We start from the raw sequence: 21,238 nt of genomic DNA, 5'->3' as shown, positions 1-21,238 counted from the left end.
ACGATTTTGTCCCATGCTTTCATGAACATTTTCCAAATAATTCCATCCTCCTTCCACTTTTCTTCAAATAACCTATCCTCTTCCTTACGTTCTTCCACGGTTAATTTACTAATGCGATCATCCTCTTCCTTTGACCTCTTGGTACCCTTCCTTGGTATTTTAGCTTGGAAATGATGATGGCAATTGGTTTTGAGATTGTATTGAATGTGCCACGTACATTGCAAATTTTGGGCTTCCGGAAACACTACCGCTATTGCATGTATTAAGGCTTGATCGTTATCCGTTACAATAACCCTTGGAAAATTATCACCATTATAAATGGACCTCAACGTCTCCAACATCCAAATGAAACTCACATTGTTCTCATGATCCATTAAACCCCATGCAATCGTAAACGTGTTTTTGTCCGAAGTATGGCAAGCAATGTTCAACAACGGCATGTAATACTTATTTGTCTTATAAGTAGCATCTATCAACAAAATTTGATGAAAGCATTGATCCAATTGGATCATTTCGGGATGTGCCAAGAATATACGAACCACTATACCATCCTTTTCTTCCCTTCTCAAGGTGTAGCCGTGTAACTCCGCTAACCACTCTGATTGTTGCATGACCGTTCTACCATCCCATTCAGTCCTTTTGATCGTAGCTAGGTCCGACTTAATTGTAGACAAAGAAGACAAGTTGTCGGGGTCGTCCGCCTTTATTTTACTTAAGATCGCACTCGCTTTTTGGATCCGCATAGACCTCACCGTATGCATTTTATGTGGTTTTAACTTGGCAACCATTACATGTCCAATTAAATCCAACGGATCATCATGGTTGTGACAACCGTTATCAACTTTATATATTTTATACTCTTTACCTTTAATACCAACGGGCTTATAGAAGAAAATCTTAAATGGGCATCCTATCTTCTTGGTATTGCTTCGGTATTTCCTATTCGTCTTCCGTACGTACTTACTATTCTTTCCCTCGTGACTCTTTCGCGTCCCACCTCGCTCACAAATCATTTCAAATCGAGTGTCACTAACATGATTATTTTGAACTACCACGCACATGTTATCTTTTGCCTTGTTAATAAGCCATTCCTTTGCCTCCTTCTTACTTCCAAATGTCTAAACGTGCATAAAACAAAACAAATCTAATAAGCATAACCAACCATTTAACATATAAATTTTGAAAAAAAAAAGAAAAGTACTAATGAGTATACCAAATCGTTTGCATAGTATAGGAAGTGTCGGGCCTCAAATAGAAATCATCAACAAACTCTTCAAAGGCCTGCATATGAAAGCAACAAATTATTATACAATAATCGGAGGTTATTAAATAAGTCAAACTGCTGAATATACTATATTCAGAATCCTATCGGTTACCCAAAACACCCGATTTATGCAAATGAATGTACACAGTTTACTGAGTGCAAAAAATGATATAATCGGAATCTAAAATATATAGTAAAACATCCGAATATAAATAACCGGGAGGTAACTTTAATCGATAAACATCCGATTTTCAAGTTTTCGGAAATTTTATTTTGAGGCCACTGTTATATTCGGCAGTCAAATAATGTTAAACTATTACCGATTGTAAAGGATAAGAATACTGAGTTTTGAAATTTTTTGAGGAATTCGTTTTTGGGTCCATTCGGAGGTAAATAACTCTACATAACTACCGAATGTAGATTTTTTTGGAAAACCAGTTTGGGGTTTTTTCTCATATTCGGCAGTAAACTACTATCTTGGAACTACCGAATATACATATTTGGTACTCAGTGTGTTATATTCGTAAGTTTATTCGAGAAATTATCTACCGAATCTGGGTAGTTCATCAATGCATGCAATAATCGGTTTTTCTTGTTTACAAAAGCACACAAACGCATGCAAATCGAGTATTTGAGTTTCTTAACACAATACATGTATTTTACATGCATCGTTAGCTTCAATATCAGGTGATTCTCCATTTTCTTCCATGAAAGGGTCGTCTAGGTTTTCCTCTCCACAAAAGTTTGGATCATTCAACATATACCCCAAATCGTCTTCGCCATGATTCTCACCTTCTTCTTCATATCCATCCATTTTTGTAGTGATAAAATGGGTTTTCCCTTTTTTCTTTCACCTTCTTCTCTATAACTCTAACAACTCAAAAATGGAAAAGAAATGGAAAAATGAAACAGAAATCATTCTAATACTGCACCGACAACAATCGGAAGTCTGGGTAAATTTTTGTCTTCCGATTGAAATCGGAGGATAAAAATGTTATTATATCCTCCGAATATATAAGGATAATTTTGCCATTACGAATTACGCGAGATAAGGGCTGGCTACATTTTCCCTTTGGGTGACCATTTTTGTTTTATTGTTGGTCCCTAAATTCTTTTGAGTGGCCCCTAAAACCGTGAGGTTTAATATTTCTATTCAAGGACTTTAAAATTTAAATTAGCATTGTGTCCGCCTCCCACTATGCAAACAGTCATCTAGTATATATAAATTGAAACAAACATTTATCTCATAGTGTTTTTATTCTATGTACAAGAACGCACCGCACGTGCTATTATAACCTATGTGAATCAATTTTAGACGTGGATTTTACTTCTATCGTGATCCGTGGATTTTACTTCTATCGTGATAAGTGTATAAAGCCTCAACCTAAACCCAATTTGGGTACTCTTCTTTAGCCTCCTCTGTTGCCCGCCTCCACGACCTTCTTCCTCTCTTTTTTTCATTCATTTTTATTCATCCCTCTCTCTGCTTTGACCGTTACCTTTCTTTCTCCTTAAATCCATATGATAACATTTCATCTCCTTCCCATGTTTAACTTTATTAAGGCATCATTCAATAGAAAAGAACCATAGTTCTTTTTTTTGTTGTTCTATTAGCTACGCATTATGATGAATCTAGGAATTTATATTTTAATTGATTGTTCATACATTTAATTAGTTGAAAAACTCAAGGATCTGATTTAATCAACGAAGGCCATATAATACTATTTATTACTTAGAAGAACAAATTCGAGTGCCAGAGATCCAGTAATGGAAAATTAGTCTGTGTTGGTCTGTATCTCAGACTGTGTAAGATATACTCAAAATTACGTTAATGCCCCCAATATATTAGCTGAGTTTAAAAAATAAAAATGAAATAAGGGTAAAATTGGAAATCACATTTTTACAGCTTCAACTGCTACGGTAAGCCTAGTTGGCTTTATATAATAGAATTATGACCGAACATGGTGTCGGTTAACCGTTGGAAACCGACCGAACCAGACCAATAAGCAAGAAACCGAACCAAACCATTTAGATTTGGATTGGTTTGGTAAAAAATGTTGAAAAACCGACATTATTGGTTTGGTTTTGGTTTGACCTGAAAACCGAACCAAAAACCATTGGGGAACCGATTAATTTTTAAACTTAATTCCTACCGTCGATTTAAAAGTATTAGATTCTACCCATTAATTTAGAGGATAAATAGAAACCCTAAATCTAATATTTCATTATGATACTCTCCCTCTTTCTCTTTCTCCTTCTCTCAGCCGCCTCCCTTCTCCACCCCCAACTACAACTGCTGCTACTCGACTTTTTTCTTCCCGTCTTCCTTCTTTTTTATTTGATATATTATATATCTTCATTTGATCTCTAGAATTAGAGTAAGCTTTAACTATTCTTGATTTTTTTTGTCTGTATATTTGTGTAAACCAATACTATCGGCAACTACGATTTTTTTATCTGTAAATTTGTGTATTTTTTTTTGGTTTGACATAATTATTGGTTAACCAAAAACCACTGGGACAAACCGAAACCAACTGGAACCATTTGAAAACCGAACCAATGGTTAATGGATTGGTTTGGTTTAGATTTTTAGAAACCAATAATATTGGTTTCGGTTTTGGTTTGGCTAGAAACCGAACCAAAACCGACCATGAACAGCCCTAAATAGAATAGATTGGTTAAAAAATAATTTAGCTTTTGAATATTAAATATGTTTTAAACCAATAAAAATAAAATATTATGAGATAAATGTTTGATGTTGTCATTGTTACAACAACAAACATTGAATCTAATATTTCACACAAAATTTGATCTAAACATGCTTTACTTATTACTTTGCGGTTTACCAAACTGCTACACTTTTTTTTTAACGCATCAACATATAGCAGAAAAACGCTTTTACAAAACTCATACAAATACCAAACTTAAGCCTTAAGCATAGACCATTATCGATTGTGGAATTTCGGCCTAATACCACTAATATGAATAACAAAATTTCCAAACTTAGCTTAGAACCAATTCCTAACACTCACCAACCAACAGATGCACGGTCACTAAATTAGCAATACCAAGATGACCAGGTCCAGATGGACCACACGACCTGACTCAATAGGCATATCCTGCCGCTCAAACCTTTTCATATCTTAGAAGCATGTTGTTACTTGTTAGGCTCGAGAACCCGATAATGGAAATGTACAATAAAAATCTGAATAATTACTAATCGGTGGCTAAGAAATCGTAGTTAGCCGCAACTATGGTTGAGTTCATGCTACTGATAGACGCATTTATGTGTCTAATATATCTCATTTGTATATACTGTTAGTGCCCACTTTTGTATTTATTATGGTGTTTTATTTATTTATAGGTATTTTTGGAAAAATAATCTTTTACGGCGAAATTGGTTAAAAATGCGGCGTTTGGAGCTCCGTTGACGGTGTACCGGAAGTACCCCAGAAGTGCACCGGAAGTACCCCAGAAGTGCACCGGAAGTACCCCAGAAGTGCACCGGAGGAACCTCGAAAAAGTGCGAAAAATGTCCCAGAAAAATTATAAAAGGCACCCAAGAGAAATTGGTTTTGGCACCCATCATTTGGATAAGGGCACCCCTGGACACCCTAGATGCTAAAGGCGCCCAACTTTTGGATTAGGGGCACCCCTTTTCTTCACGAGTTCAAAATAGAATTTTGGCGGGAATTTTCCATGCACGTCTGCATGATTTTGATTTGATTTCTGGGCAGCTTTGAGCGAGATTCAATCGCTGGAAATTACTGGGCTAAGCTTGTTAAGGCTAAACAGGCCGAATGCAAGTGATTTTAGCGATCAAGTTGGGCTGGAATGACCGGGAGAGAAGATCAAAGTCCAAACAGGGGAGTTGTTTTCACGGGTCTGTTGTGGAGGAATTTATGGAGAATATTTGAGGATTAAGGGAAGATATCTTCTGTTATTTGATTCCAGTATATCTTGGGAACTTTTGGTAACAAAATTAGACGCGTACGAAGAGATTTGAAGGGATCAACAGTTATGAGGGAATAATATCGAAACCATGCAGTGAAGATTAAAGAGAATATTCCGTGAAGATTTGGTGAGCTATTACGTATAAATAAGCATCTTTAGGAGTCATAGAGGTTTTATCAAGAGTTTGGGGTCGAGCCAGAGCCGAGAGGAGCGAGAAATCGGGACTTGCAGGATTGTTCACCTGCTGCTGCTGAAGAAGAAGGAGGAGCTCAAGAACACGAAGAACGGACGGCCAAAGACCGTCGTTCTTCAACAGTTCCAGCAGCAGTGGAGAAGTGTCGCAGTTTAGCTGCAGTTTTCTGGTATCGTTTCTTTCTGGACGTGTTTTGTGAGTCTCAGAACCACTGTTTTATAACTTTTGACTCATTTAATAATACTTTGAGCATTAAATATATATTTTGAGAACATGATTATTATGATTAGCTAAACCCCAACACTGGGATGATGGAGGAAGCCGTTCTTTACGCATATGATAATTATATTAATTCTTTTTTTGACTACTTGCACTTTTTATTAATCGATTTATGATTTTTCTTAATTGGTTGTGATATCGTATGATGATGTATGCTTGGTCGTAGTGCTTTTGACGCGTCATGCTAGTGATATACAATAAATATTCTAAAAATCTACCTTGGCAAGAATGAGAGTCCTTATTATTTGAGCTATAATTGTTTCGAATAAATATATGAATTGTGTGAATGGTTAATGGTGGAATCCTGTGTCCTAGTGTCTCTTGATCTTGTGACAAATATTGTGTATATATTTTTGTTTTAAAAATCTTTTCAAGTCCGAGCAACGAATCCTTATGTACCGCAATCGAAATACTATAAACAAAATGGCGCCGCCGACGCGGACTTGTGTATAGATTTATTTTTATTTATTTTTATTATTTTTGTTCTTCTTTACGTTACCGGTTTTTTTTGTCTTTTTCTTTCAGATTTTGGAAGTTGGAGCGAAAGAAAATTTTGCCAAAGTTTTTGGTGAATACTTAAAGACTGGAGTAAAAGGCAAAGCGAAAGGGGCGAAAAAAGAAGATTTTTTTATTTTTTATTTTGATAAAAAAAGAGAGATATTTGTATTTTTATTTTTTCTATACTTTATTTTTCTTTTGCACTTTATTTTTTTTTATGGACTTTGGACTTTAAATTTTGGGACATTATTTTTTTATACCCTACGGAAGGGTACCCTTAAATATAAACTGTATGCAGGGAAGGACGACGATTACAATATCGTCTCGGCCCCTCGGGTTCGCCCACTGACACCGGAGTCAGTGGCCCGAGTCGACTTCAACGATTCATCCCCCCGTCTGGTACGAGAGGTAAGCTTTCGAAACACCCGCGAATCCCCTGTAAGCGGGTTAATGTATTCCTTAAGGTGATTCATTGATTGAGGACGAATTTGGACTGTTTTTAAATTCCTAGTAAAGGGCAAGGCCTGGCCAATACAAGATAAGGGTTCGGATTTCATCACCACTCCCTTTTTTTCCGCCTTAGGAAAATGAAACCTAACGCGAACCCAAGCTTAAAACTTGACTAGAACGAGACCGATAGGGTATCGCACTTATCAGGGAAAATTTTCGAAGGATATTGGTTACTTTCTTAAGCACACTTCGAAGTTCATGATGGTTTTTGTGAGTTGAATGCGTGACTGGGCCGCCTTGTGATAGCGGTGAAGCCTTGGGTATCAAAGCTCCACTGAGCTTCCCTCGCCTCAATTCAACTTACTTTGACTCGGATTGATTACAGAGGGGTTTGCTTAAATTGTAACGAATTCCCTTTCGAAGGATTAGAAGCTGGTCTAGAAACAATCTAAGTGGAGCCATCATGCTTTTTGTTTGCTAGAAATCAGTAGGTTTTATCTGGTCGAGTCATCCTTGTTTGTGATTGTATAGAATTCCCTTGTAATTAAGAATGTCGAACTGGTATGACAGAATCCAATACAATGAGTATCGATCTGAATTTGAATATGGACATCATCATTTTTATGACCATGGTGGGAATAGTAGTTGGGAACGCCAACCTTTTCAAGGTTATGGTTCATACCATGGTGAGCCCAATTACTATCCACACGCGAATTGGTCTTACGAGCAAGAAAATCAGGAACACTGTAGTATTGGTTACTCGTTTTTGGAAACTAGTCCTGATTATGATATTTCTGAACCTGTTCCTTCTCTAGAAGAGACCCAACAACGGATTGAAAGGAAGTATAAACGTTTAGTTACAATGAATAGTTCAAAAGAAGAGTGTACACGATATTCTGAGATGATAAACGAGAGTGGTGAACGTATAAGTGTTATGCTCAGTGAAATTCAGGCACGTCTAGAGGTAGAAAATGAACAGTTGGCTAATGCTGCTCGAAATAATCTAAATTTCCAAAATAGGGTTTCTAATTCTACTCTTGATATCAATAGTGAATATTTGCCTAATTTAGAGGACGAGTCTAGAATAAAAGACACTACTTATTTAGATAAGGTTCAATCATCTTTGTATTATTATGATGATGAGGATAGTAGTAATGAAGAATCTGAGATATGTAGGCATAGTGATCAGGAATCTATTAATCCAATTGAGCTTTATAATGATTATATTATTAATTCAAATCCAAATAATTTTATGATTATTCACCTATTCAAAAGGACGAGGATTTGATTAGGGATACCACCGTTTTAGACGATGTAGTTTTTCCTTTTGATTACGAAGCCGATAGTGGTTTAGAGGAACGGGTTTATTCCGAAAATGCTGTTTTAGAGTCTAGCGACTTAGAAACAATAGTATTAGATGAAGAATATATACCCGTAGAGATGAGTAAAGATGCACTACCTGATAATAAATTAGAAGAATTAATTGACCATTTTCAAGAATCTAATGATCCAGAAATTAGGGAGATTGTAACTAGTCTATCTAGAGACACTGAAAACTCTAAGTTTGGGGGTGATTATTACCTTCCTAGTGCCTTACCTTTAACTCTCAGAAAGTCCCTTCACTTAGGACTTGATATCTCTGCCTCGACAATTTTACAAGATTACCTTCATACTCGTTTTCCCGAACCTAATGATGTCCAGGAAGAAGTTCAATCGTTAGAAACCCATCCTCTGGTTGATGTGGTTTTCCTAGGATATGATCCCCAGATTGACTTTGTTTTCCCACCAAATAGTTTTCTTCCAACTGTGGGAACGTTTTTATTCCAAATGTGTCGACTATTAAGTTGTGAGACTAAACCTAAATGCTTAAGGAAATTAGAATCCACACATTTGCTTAAGAATGACCACTACTCTCATTGTGGTCAATTACGTAAGTCAAATCTTATTGACTTAGAGGATCCTCAGTTATTTAGGTTATTATTGTGCGCTTCTAAGATCATATTTGAGTTTTTCCAGACTCTGGGACCTAATGATTCGGATCCCACATATGAAGAAACGCAGCCAATGAAAAATTTCTATTTAGACCCTTTCATAGAACCTGAACCTGAACCACAATTGGATATAAATTTTTTAATCAGGAAACTAAGTAAGGGCATGCTAGTCTTGTTCACTTTCTTGGTTCATTGCAGTTTCCTTTGGTCAGCTCTATTTAGTTTTGAAGACCCACAGTTATTTCGACTGTTACTATATGATTCTACGTGGTGACTAATCCCTGCTTAGTCTGGATGAAGACTTTAAACTTAGCACTTCTCGGGAGGTAACCCAATATTCATGCGACACGGTAATATCTTTCCTTATCTCTTTTGCTTCATTGGTAACAGTTTCTCCTTGTTCATGTTTTTAATTTTATCCTTAGAACATTGAGGACAATGTTAGGTTTAAGTTTGGGGGTATGGGAGAAACTTTTTAGTTGCATAATAAATAAACTCCAGAGCCTAGAAATTTATGCTTATTTAGGATGGCACTAACCAATCTAAGTGGATGGAAGCATTTTGGTTTTAGGAGTTGAGGGACCAATCTGACTAGATGGAAACATCTAAAGAGTCTATTCATAAAAGCACAGAGCTCAGGTGTTAGAAATAACATGATAGTTTCGCCATATCTCGTTGAGTCCTTTTCATTTTTGTTTCTATTTTTATTTTTAAATTATGTTTCTCTAGGTGATTAGGTGGGGCTCACGATTAAAGTTGTTACCACTGCTAGGGTAAAATAGAGTGACTGAGTATTGAAAAAAAAAAGAAAAAAAAAAAGAAGTTAAGAAAAAAAATTATTAAAAAAAGTTTTAGACCAGACCATTTGACCAAACGGAATAAAATTCAATAAAGTCGGCCACTGGAACCCTTGTAATGCCAGTTGTGTTGACCTAGAGTTAGGATTATCGAACACTGGTTCCCTTGTATATGCCAGTGATTTGATATTATTCAGACTATCTCAGTCATTTAGGATAGGTTTATTTTGGCAGTGGCCTTCAGACAGATATGAGAAACATCGTTCACCTAGTTAACATCAAAACCATCTATATTTTTTCTATATCCATCTCTTAATCTATCCATATGATTAGTTTGACTCCGAGTATGATGTCCATCGTGAAACTATCTTAGTAGAGCTCTGTCTCTTATATGAATTTTAGTATACTTGGGTGCAAACTCGTAAACAACAATTGGAATTTCGCATCCGGGTACTTCCTCCTGTAATTAATAAGTATGCCAACCAAGGAGGTTCTTTAGTGCTTTCCAAGATTTTTCGTAGATAGTTAGGGTATGGAGTAATGATTTTGTGGGTATATCTCTGGTAAGCCCTCCCGAGACTATAACTCGGCCACTAGGGCCACCTAGGGGTTTAAAGGCTTATTTCATATGCTAAATGCAATCGATGATGCCTGCGAAAGTGAGTTAGGATTTTATTTTGTAGTTTTGATTTGCTCGGGACTAGCAAATAATAAGTTTGGGGGTATTTGATAGACGCATTTATGTGTCTAATATATCTCATATGTATATACTGTTAGTGCCCATTTTTGTACTTATTATGGTGTTTTATTTATTTATAGGTGTTTTTGGAAAAATAATCTTTTGCGGAGAAATTGGTTAAAAATGCCGCGTTTGGAGCTCCGTTGACGGTGTACCGGAAGTACCCCGGAGGAACCTCGAAAAAGTGCGAAAAATGTCCCGGAAAAATTACAAAGGAACCCAAGAGAAATTGATTTTGACACCCATCATTTGGATAAGGGCACCCCTGGACACCCTAGCCGCTAAAGGCGCCCAACTTTTGGATTAGGGGCACCCCTTTTCTTCACGAGTTCAAAATAGAATTTTGGCGGGAATTTTCCATGCACGTCTGCATGATTTTGATTTGATTTCTGGGCAGCTTTGAGCGAGATTCAATCGATGGATATTATTGGGCTAAGCTTGTTAAGGCTAAACAGGCCGAATGCAAGTGATTTTAGCGATCAAGTTGGGCTGGAATGACCGGGAGAGAAGATCAAAGTCCAAACAGGGGAGTTGTTTTCACGGGTCTGCTGTGGAGGAATTTATGGAGAATATTTGAGGATTAAGGGAAGATATCTTCTGTTATTTGATTCCAGTATATCTTGGGAACTTTTGGTAACAAAATTAGACGCGTACGAAGAGATTTGAAGGGATCGGCAGTTATGAGGGAATAATATCGAAACCATGCAGTGAAGATTAAAGAGAATATTCCGTGAAGATTTGGTGAGCTATTACGTATAAATAAGCATCTTTAGGAGTCATAGAGGTTTTATCAAGAGTTTGGGGTCGAGCCAGAGCCGAGAGGAGCGAGAAATCGGGACTTGCAGGATTGTTCACCTGCTGCTGCTGAAGAAGAAGGAGGAGCTCAAGAACACGAAGAACGGACGGCTAAAGACCGTCGTTCTTCAACAGTTCCAGCAGCAGTGGAGAAGTGTCGCAGTTTAGCTGCAGCTTTCTGGTATCGTTTCTTTCTGGACGTGTTTTGTGAGTCTCAGAACCACTGTTTTATAACTTTTGACTCTTTTAATCATACTTTGAGCATCAAATATATATTTTGAGAACATGATTATTATGATTAGCTAAACCCCAACACTGGGATGATGGAGGAAGCCGTTCTTTACGCATATGATAATTATGTTAATTCTTTTTTTGACTAATTGCACTTTTTATTAATCGATTTATGATTTTTCTTAATTGGTTGTGATATCGTATGATGATGTATGATTGGTCGTAGTGCTTTTGATGCGTCATGCTAGTGATATACAATAAATATTTTAAAAATCTACCTTGGCAAGAATGAGAGTCCTTATGATTTGAGCTATAATTGTTTCGAATAAATATATGAATTGTGTGAATGATTAATGGTGGAATCCTGTGTCCTACTGTCTCTTAATCCTGTGACAAATATTGTGTATATATTTTTGTTTTAAAAATCTTTTCAAATCCGAGCAACGAATCCTTATTTACCGCAATCGAAATACTATAAACAGCTACCTAATACAGCAGTTAGCAATAGTTAGGATCAATCTGTGGTAATTAAGGAAGTCTATGCTTTAGCTGAATTGGCTAAAGAAAGTTGCTCAGACCTGATTGAAAGACATGGTTAGGTAAAAACAATAGAGATTGGCTAAGAAAAAGATAGTTGCGGAAACAACAAAAAGCCTAAAGGCCTAATGAAAGGAGGATTCTTGGATCCTTTTAAGTGCCAGGCATTTTTGAGTTTGTTAAAGTTCAAAGTTTTGAGTTTATACAAACTTAAAATTTAATTTACACATGAGAGGAATATTTTATGAAATCTTCAAACTCTGAGCGGAGATTCGATCCGTTAACCTCGTACTTAAAATTCATGTTTCGAGGTTAATGCTTTATTTTCCAAATGTCTAAATTACGAGGTTAATATTGGTTTTCCCTATTTCCCATCCCTATTTTTCCTATTTCCTATTCATATAAATTCCCATCCCCACTTTTCCTATGTACCACCCATATAAATTTTTATGTATCCTAACTCCCATCTTTTGACTTTTTATTTACACCCAAAGATGAAATCCGATAACTTCTTCTTTATCTCCACCACCGACCACATCTTCTTCCCAGCTTCCCAATTTAGCAAAACCAATATTAAAATCAAAAATAATAATAATTGAAATCAAGAATAATAATAAACCACTGCATCCTTACAATTAAAATCTCTAAGTTCTTCTTTTTGGATCTTCTTAGAGCAACTGCAATGGACGAGTAAACATATAATTATGATCCAGGGACGAGACGCAACGGGACGGAGTAAAGACTAAAATCTGGACCAAAACCAAATTCCAGACCATATTTGGTCTGGGACCAAGACCAAAACTATATATAGTGGAGCGGAGGTATAATAACCGTTTGGCATCGGGCGTATATATAATCTACGCCTGTTGTGAAACGTACGTAAAGTCACCGCCCCATAAAGAGGCGTGTATATAAGTTACGCCTGAACCAGGCGTTGATAAAATGTTCACCCGTTGGGACGTTGATAAAGTTTACGCCCCACGTCAGGCGTTAATAAAATGAACGCCCCATTCAGACGAAGATTATACAAACGCCCCAGCCCGGCGTTGATATTCTTAACGCCCCACGCCAGGCGTTGATAAAGTGTACGCCCTATTCAGGCGTTGATATAGTTAACGCCTCACGCCAGGCGTTTATATAGTTAACGCCCCAGACAGGCGGTGATATAATTAACGCCCCATGTCAGGCGGTGATATAATTAACGCCCCATCCCGGCGTTGATATAGTTAATGCCCCACGCCAGGCGTTTATATAGTTAACGCCCCAAGCTTGAGTTTAAAAAAAAAATACTTAGACAAAATTGATTTTGAAATTTTTTTATACCGTTGGTAATTCGACCGTTGAAGAAAATGGAACGTTGAAGAAAATGGAACGTTGAAGAAAATGGAACGTTGGATAATTTGGAACGTTGGAAAGTTTGGAAGACATTTCGGTTTTTTCGGAAGAAACACCTATATATACACATGAGCTCCTGTGACATTTTCCCACGACCAATACTTCAAACTATCCACACCAATAAGAAGAATATTGTTTCTGCTTTCAAATCAGTTGGAAAATTTTCACGGATTCGCTTACAATGGCACCAAGAGTAGCACGAGGTCCAAATTTTACGACAATCGAAGATGTAACAATGTGTAAAATTCATTTATCTATATCTCAAGATTCTAGTGTTGGAGCTGATCAATCAGAGGCGACGTTGTGGACTCGTATCAAGGATGATATTGAACTTCATTTACCTAATAATCCAGAGCGGTCTTGGAGTTCTTGGCAAAAACGATATCAGGGAATAAGTAAAGATGTGGCGTTATTTTCCGCAAAAGAGGCAGAAGTTGAAGGTGAATATCATACTGGATGGGGTCTTGAAAAGAAGGTAAGCATTCTTGATTTTTCCAACCATTGTTTTCTAATATTTAATAAGCGCCCATGTAATTAAGTGTTTTTAAAAACATTAACAGCTTGAAGAAGTTAACAAGAGGTTCAAGGAATGCAACGATGGGAAAAAATTTAAGCACGAAGAGTGCTACCAAGTTGTGTTAGAAAATATAAAATATAATCGACGATCGACTTTTGTATTCGATACGACGCATGATTTGGACACTTATGAGAATAACGAGGAAGATGATGAAGGACCGCAAACAACAACTCAAGGAGAGACCGGTAACGACACAGATGGGGGAGACATAGAGAACACATATCTTCGTAAGATGGGGAAAAAAACAGCAAAAAGATTGAAGAAAACAGGGAGAGAGAAATCCAGTCACCAAGAGGAATTGATGGGAATAATTATTAAAGAATAACAAAATTTCAATACTCATTACCAAGCACAATCAAGATTCAAGATGGAACAAAGAGCAGCAGAGTTTGCAGCAAAACAAGCTGAACATGCTGCAAAAATAGCCAAGCAAGCTGAAGACGAAGAATTTCGCATCATTATGATGGATCTTGAAAAAATGGAACCTGTACAACAAGAGTACTTCCGACTTCGCAGGGCGGACATAGTTCGGAATAAAAGAAACCAATCTTAACACAAAGGCGGAATAGTTCAAACCTTAATTATTTCTCCTATTTAGTGATTAGTAGTATTATTATGTTTTAAATTTCTTAGTATCTGAACAATTAGCATTATTATTATGTAATTTTTGGATTTTAAATTTATTTCCGTTGATTTGAATTAAATTTCTACTTTTTTGAAACATACGACCTTAATTAAAACTTGAGGATGTTTACATACAAAGAGATAATAGAAAGGAAATGACAAACGACAATTTTTAATTCCCATATTCTGCCCATATATATTCGATCAAGTCATCACGCAAGCGAATATGTGCATCTTTGTTACGCATTGCACATCGGCGTTGTTGAGCTCTAATTTGGGAAAACTCGTCACTATTGCCTCTTAATATATTAACCGGTGCTGCGTTGCTACGTTGTTCATAAACAGGTGGCCAGTCACCGGGTAGACGCTCATCCTCGACTATCATATTATGTAAGATAATACAAGTTTTCATGATATAGGCAAGCACATCTGGATTCCACATTCTTGCAGGTTGTTTGATGATTCCAAATTGTTGTTGAAGTACACCAAATCCCCGTTCAACATCTTTTCTTGCACCCTCTTGCATCGATGCAAATATTTCCTTTTTCCTACCCACCGGATGTTTAATGGCCGTAATAATAGTAGGAATCTCTGGGTATATTCCATCACCTAGATAATACGGCATATCATATGAATGTCCGTTCACCTCATAGCTCACCGGCGGTGCTTTTCCTGTTACAAGACTTCGAAAAACATATGAACGGTTCATAACATTAATATCGTTGTTAGAACCGGGCATACCAAAAAAAGCATGCCAAAACCATTGGTCATACGACACCACTGCCTCCAACACGATACTTTCGCTCCCTTTATACGCGGTGTAAGCCCCAGATTCTGCCGACGGACATTTATCCCATTTCCAATGCGTGCAATCTAGACTACCCAGCATCCCAGGAAATCCCCGGTCTTTGTTTTGCTTGAGAAACAGTTCAATATCACCAGCCGTTGGTTCACGCAAATATTCTTTCCCATACAAATTCACAATCGTCTTACAGAACCTACGAGTAACTTCCAACACAGTTGTTTCTCCTATGCGTAAGTACTCGTCTATTGCATCTGCCGCACATCCGTAAGCTAACATTCGTACTGCTGCTGTTACTTTTTGATGAGGGTTTAATCCTAAAACTCCACAAGCATCGGGCTTTTGAACAAAATATCTGTTTGCATTGGTAACACCTTCCACTATCCGGTTAAACAATTGTCGACGCATTCTAAATCTTCTGCGAAAAATATTGGGTGGTTGGTTTGGGTATAATAGTCGTTCCATAGAAGTTCAGCCCCTGACTCACGATCTCTTGGTATTCTGATACGAGTTTGAGGCCATTTTGAATTTGTAACAAGGACTCCCAAACTAACGGCCATGTTATTTTGCATAATTGCTATTGCATCATCATCCGAGGAATAAAAACTACTATTAGAAGAAGAAGATGAAGAAGAAACAGAAGAGCAATAATGAGCGGTTTTCTCATATTGTTCCATTGCTATATGAAGCAGAAGAGATTTATTGTTATTCATATATTGAGTGAAACCAGTCTTTAATTTATAACCCATTTTCAAGAGCATTAAAAAAACCAAAAAAATAGATATTTTTTTGGGTTCATGCAAATGTGTTTTCCAAAAAAGATAAAGTGTTTGTCAGTGACCTGATATGACAATACTATATATGATTAGACTATACTATATACGATATGACTATATTATATAAGATAAGAAAAGATAACTCCAAAGACAGTTCATCTAAATAGTCATAACAAATTAACCCTTCATATTATCATTATCCGAAGTGGACGATCTTGGTGCCACAAAAGGCATGTGCGTTCTCGGATTGGTATTGACTGAGGACATTGTTGAAGCTGATCCCTGATTCATACCACTCCAAACTTGTGATGGCAGGGTTTGGGAAAAGGAACCGTATCCAAGCTGAGGTTGGACAGTGTGCGGCATACGGAAAAGAGATAGTTGTTGCTGCAAATCAACGTTCGCATTATTTAGCCTTTGTATTTCTGCTTCTTTCGACATGATAACGTCCATCCTCTCCTTCGTTTGTTTTAATGTAAATTCGCAAAATTGTTGATTCAAATCAGCATTTTCTTGAAATAATGTGTAAGCTTCATGCTGTGAAGAAAAAATAAAATATATAAGTACAAATATACCAACAAAAATCGAACGTACAATAAAAAGTCGAAAGTACACTTACGTGGGATAATAGATGTGGAGGAGGGATATGTACATGTTCAACAGGTTGTTCAATTGGGACCGTATACAAGTCACCGACATACCCATATGTTTGGGCTTTCCAAATAGGATGAGTCACGTAATCTTTGGAGTTGGTTACCATTGTCCAGTATTGTAAATATATATCATAATCTTTAACAACTTGCACTATCTCTGTTGCATCGACCAAACCTTCTTTTTTTAGGCGTTCGGCTTGAATATTGCCAATATCCCCTATAACTGTGTGTAGTCTTATAGGAACAGCGAAAGTACAATGGTTTTACCGCCAACACCTTTCACCAAGATACATGTTGTGTTGTACAGTTAGAAAGGGAATAAGAATTTAGTAAGTATGTTATATAGGAAAAAAGTATGTTATATAGTAGGTATGTTATATAGAAAAAAAGTATGTTATATAATAAAATTTACAAATTAACTCACAATTCCCCTGTAAGAAAATATATATCTCGAGTCTGATAGCCGCGTAGCCGTGCATCCCATATCAGATACGTTCGCCTGATACAGGCGTTGATTATACTTACGCCTCAAAACAGGCGTTGATTATACGTTCGCCTGATACAGGCGTTGATTATACGTCCGTCTGATACAGGCGTTGATTATACGTCCGCCCCACGTCAGGCGTTGATTATACGTACGCCTGATACAGGCGTTGATTATACGTCCGCCCCACGTCAGGCGTTGATTATACGTACGCCTGATACAGGCGTCGATTATACGTCCGCCCCACGTCAGGCGTTGATTATACAAACGCTTCATTCATGCGTTGATTATACGTTCGCCACACCAGGCGTAGATTATACAAACGCCCCTTCTCCGAGCGTGAAATATATGTACGCCCCACAACAAGCGTATTCTTTATCAACGCCCCACAAGCAGCGTTAATTATATCTCCGCCCGGCCCAAACGAAGATTATACCAACGCTCCACATGCAAGCGTGGATTATACATCCGCCCGACTAAATATACTCCACTGCCTTAACGTGACACTACAGACTAAACTCAAATTTGATCGTTTGTTTTGGTCTTTGATCTTTGGTTTTGATCGTACCACTGTGGACGCTCTTAGACGACCACAACAAGCTGTGCAGTTATTAACATATCATGCCTACTAACTTGTAAACTGCATAAGCATAGGGATTGATGAGTTTATATAAAACAATTTGTCAGTGGATTTTGGGAACATTAAGGCATACTGAAGATAAACCTGAGTCAAATATGTACGTAATGCAATCTTGATTTCTGGTCTTTTTGGATGTTCCATTCATTTAAGATTGATACTTTCTTCAGGATTCCAATTCAATGATGATTTATCGATTGATCACCGATTAGTTCGTATGTGACCCGAAAAATTAACTAATAAAAAATAAAGAAATAGGTATATTATTAATTGAATAATAATTTAATCTAGGGTTTATGGCTAGATTGTTTTCTTAATGGTTTTGTAATTGGATATTGGAGAAGAAGAAGACAAATGACAGTCATGGTCATAATTAATTTGACTTTGCAGGTGGTAAATAAGAAAAATCAAAATTAAAATGTAAATTGATTTTAAAAGTTTTGAAGGGATGGGAAAAGGAAAAACATGGGTGGGAAATAGGTTAACCTTAATAATTTGCTTTCCAAATGTCTAAATTAAAAAAAGGAAAAAAATGACCCAGCAAAAGGGAAAAAGAGATCATGGTTAGCCCATTAGTAGTTGCCCAGAACAGGAATGCGCCTTCGATGTTCGCCGCTGCCAACCCCTCAAAAATAAACAAAAATTCTTCAGTTGCTCGTCTCTTCTTCGTGTTCTTTCTTCTTCGCAGTTTCATTCACTGTGTCTTCAGTTTAGTAATTATGTTATCGCCGGTAAATGATATTCATCAAAAGAGTTTTCTCGAATTATCGCCGTATATCTTTTCTTATGAAATCAGAAAATCTTATGAGAAATTATTATCATCGTGGTCTAGAAATACAAACAAGTACCCAATTTGAGAGCTTTATAAAGGATCAATGCAACTCTGGAAAGGTTAAAAATCTTGATGTTGCAATGGTTTACTTTAATACGATGATTTCCACGAACCCATTACCATCTACTGATACCTTTAATCATCTATTAACTTCATTATCCAAAACCACATGTTCTTCCTCTGTTTTCCCGTTGTATAAAAAGATGAATACTGCCGGAATCCAACCTGATGTTTATACATTGTGTATTCTGATACATTGTTGCTGTCAATTGAATCCAGTTGATTATGGGTTCTGTTTGTTGGGTGATTTTGTGAAGAGGGGTTATGATCCTAATGTAGTGACTTACACTACTTTGATTAAGGGTCTTTGTATGCAAGAACGGGTAGGTCCTGCACTTGAACTTTTCGAGAAAATGATTGAACAAGGTATTCGCCCGAATGCTGTTACATTTAACACTCTTATATGCGGGTTTTGTAGGAATGGGGAAGTCTGTTTTGCTTTAGAGTTGCAGAAGATGATGGTGGAATGGAATTGTGGTTCTAATGTGATCACTTATATCTAAAGTTGCAGAGGATGATGGGGAAATGGAACTGTACTCCTAATGTGATCACTTATACTTCTTTGATTCATGGATTTTGCAATTCTGGCAAGTTAAATCAAGCAATCGGATTGTATGATGAGATGTGTATTTGGGGAATCTCACCGAACGCAGTAACACTCACTGTGTTATTAGATTCTTCATGTAAAGATGGGAGAATGAAAGATGCTTGCCATGTATTTGAACTGATACCAAGTTAGGGATGGAGCCTGATGTAGTAACATATAATTCATTAATCAATGGCTACTGCAGGAGTTGCAGATTGGATGAAGCTATTCAACTCTTTTACGAAATGGAACAAAATGGTATCAAAGCCAACCAAGTTACTTATAACACCCTAATTGCTGGACTATGCCGAGTTGGAAAAGTTAGCACTGCAGGATGTTTATTTGTCCATCTACAAATGGCCAGTGAAAATGGTGAAGGTGTGTGAGCAAATCATGAGAAATTTTCTGTGGTCAGGTGACCCTTCAGAAAATTAGTGACACTACAATAATGGCAAGTATGTTTTCCTTTAGAAGAGGGAGGTTTGGGAATCAAAAGACTAGAAGTGAATTCCGAAGAGGATTGGGAAAAATTCATGTGTGCAAAGTTCATGACCGACAAAGGTGAATAATGTGTTTTTATAAAAAATCCTCTGAATGTCCAGGGATTAAATGGGATCGAAAGATGTGAAACAACAAACTAGATGGTAGTTGGTTATGGAGTTAGTATCTCAGTGAGGGATGATGTGTGGATAAAGGAGAATTCCCCAAGTGAAATATTTCCAGAAAATGATTTTATAAGTCAGAATAAGCAAATTAAGGTTACCGATTTGTGATGGAGAATGGAGAATCTGTATTGAGTTACTTCATTTCTTTTCTGTGGATGAACTGCATGTATTTAATGGTGATGAAGATAAGAGGATATGGGTGGTGAATTATCTGGTGATTTTACAACAAGATCGGTGTTAATCAAACAAGGATAAATTATCCAAAATGTCCATGGGCTAAGTCTGCTGGTTCTCAGGTGTGCATCCAACTACTTCAAGCAACGTTTAGAAGATAATAAGAGGGTGTGTGCTACAAATGATAATGTGAGACGAAGAGGTAGTCACACTGTTTCAAGGTGTTGTTTTTGTGGTAATTCTGAAGAGACAGTGGAGCTCTTGCTATGTTTATGTAACTTCAGCGGAATCATATGGAAGTGTCTAGGAGGTATGTTTTTATTTATCAATCCTACTTCTTCTGAAGATATCTTGAACTTTACAAAGTCTAAGATCAGCGCAGTTAAGGAAATTTGGTTGGTAGCTGCTTCTGTAACTATGATGGAACTATGGTTTCTTAGAAACAGAATTGTATTTGAGAATGCTGTGCCTGATGTTACCAAATTCAAGAAGAGAGTCATGAAATTTACTGGAGATTGTAATATTAGAATGAAGGGTAATATGTGGGACACTGGTTGTGACCATCAAGTTCTGAGAAACTTTGATTCAGAGAAGCGAATAGTACGGACACGACAAATGAAATTCAAGTTCTGGTTTGTTGTGATGGTGGTGCTAGTGGGGGTGATCCTAGTGTTGCTGGGTATAATTTCATAATTAAAGATCACAGAGGTGGTTTTCTTTTTGCCAATCAGCAGGGTCAGGCATTACTATATACTTCCTGGCTGAAGTTGGCTATTATTTATGCATCTGAATGGGCTGTGGTGGAGGTAGTTAGAAACCTGCTTATCTACTCTGATTCAAAGTCGGTAATCTCCATTTACTGTTCTGGACCTCTGGTAACGTACCATGGTTTGTGATAGCAAGATGGAATCAGATTTGTAAATCTTTACACAGGATCAGCTTTGTGCATAGTTACAGAGAAACTAACTTCCCAGCTGACAAGTCAAAATAAAAGAAGAAAATCCTATATAACCCCCAACCCCGTCCCCACTCCCTTTGACCACCTAGGAGTCATGCAGATATTGGTCAAATCCATTATTAGTATAGTTGGGTCTGTGTGAAAGTTTGGAAGGGAGAATGGGTGCGTGTACGAACTTTTACGCCGGTGGATTTTTGGGTGAAAAAAATTGAAAGATGGGTATAGTTTTCACATAATAATAAGTCATGATCTCTTTTTGCTTCTGCACCATAGGTTTTATTATGATT

General features: G+C 37.1%; 1 protein-coding gene across 1 annotated transcript in view; it reads left to right on the top strand.

Moving 5' to 3' along the window:
• Nucleotides 1–20,889, top strand: part of LOC113315414 (HIPL1 protein-like) — a 46,971-nt gene extending 26,082 nt beyond the window's left edge. The window contains exons 8-12 of the mRNA XM_026563693.1: nt 18,788–18,996; nt 19,080–19,180; nt 19,360–19,532; nt 20,241–20,535; nt 20,583–20,889. Coding sequence (XP_026419478.1) covers nt 18,788–18,996; nt 19,080–19,180; nt 19,360–19,532; nt 20,241–20,535; nt 20,583–20,889 — 1,085 coding nt within the window. The remainder of the gene's footprint in view (nt 1–18,787; nt 18,997–19,079; nt 19,181–19,359; nt 19,533–20,240; nt 20,536–20,582) is intronic.
• The last annotated feature ends 349 nt before the right edge of the window (nt 20,890–21,238 follow it).

This window comes from Papaver somniferum, chromosome 10 (assembly GCF_003573695.1).
Source record: "Papaver somniferum cultivar HN1 chromosome 10, ASM357369v1, whole genome shotgun sequence".
NCBI classification, from domain to species: Eukaryota; Viridiplantae; Streptophyta; class Magnoliopsida; order Ranunculales; family Papaveraceae; genus Papaver; species Papaver somniferum.
The sequence above is the reverse complement of the archived record's forward strand: the minus strand, read 5'-3'. Positions and strand labels throughout refer to the sequence as shown.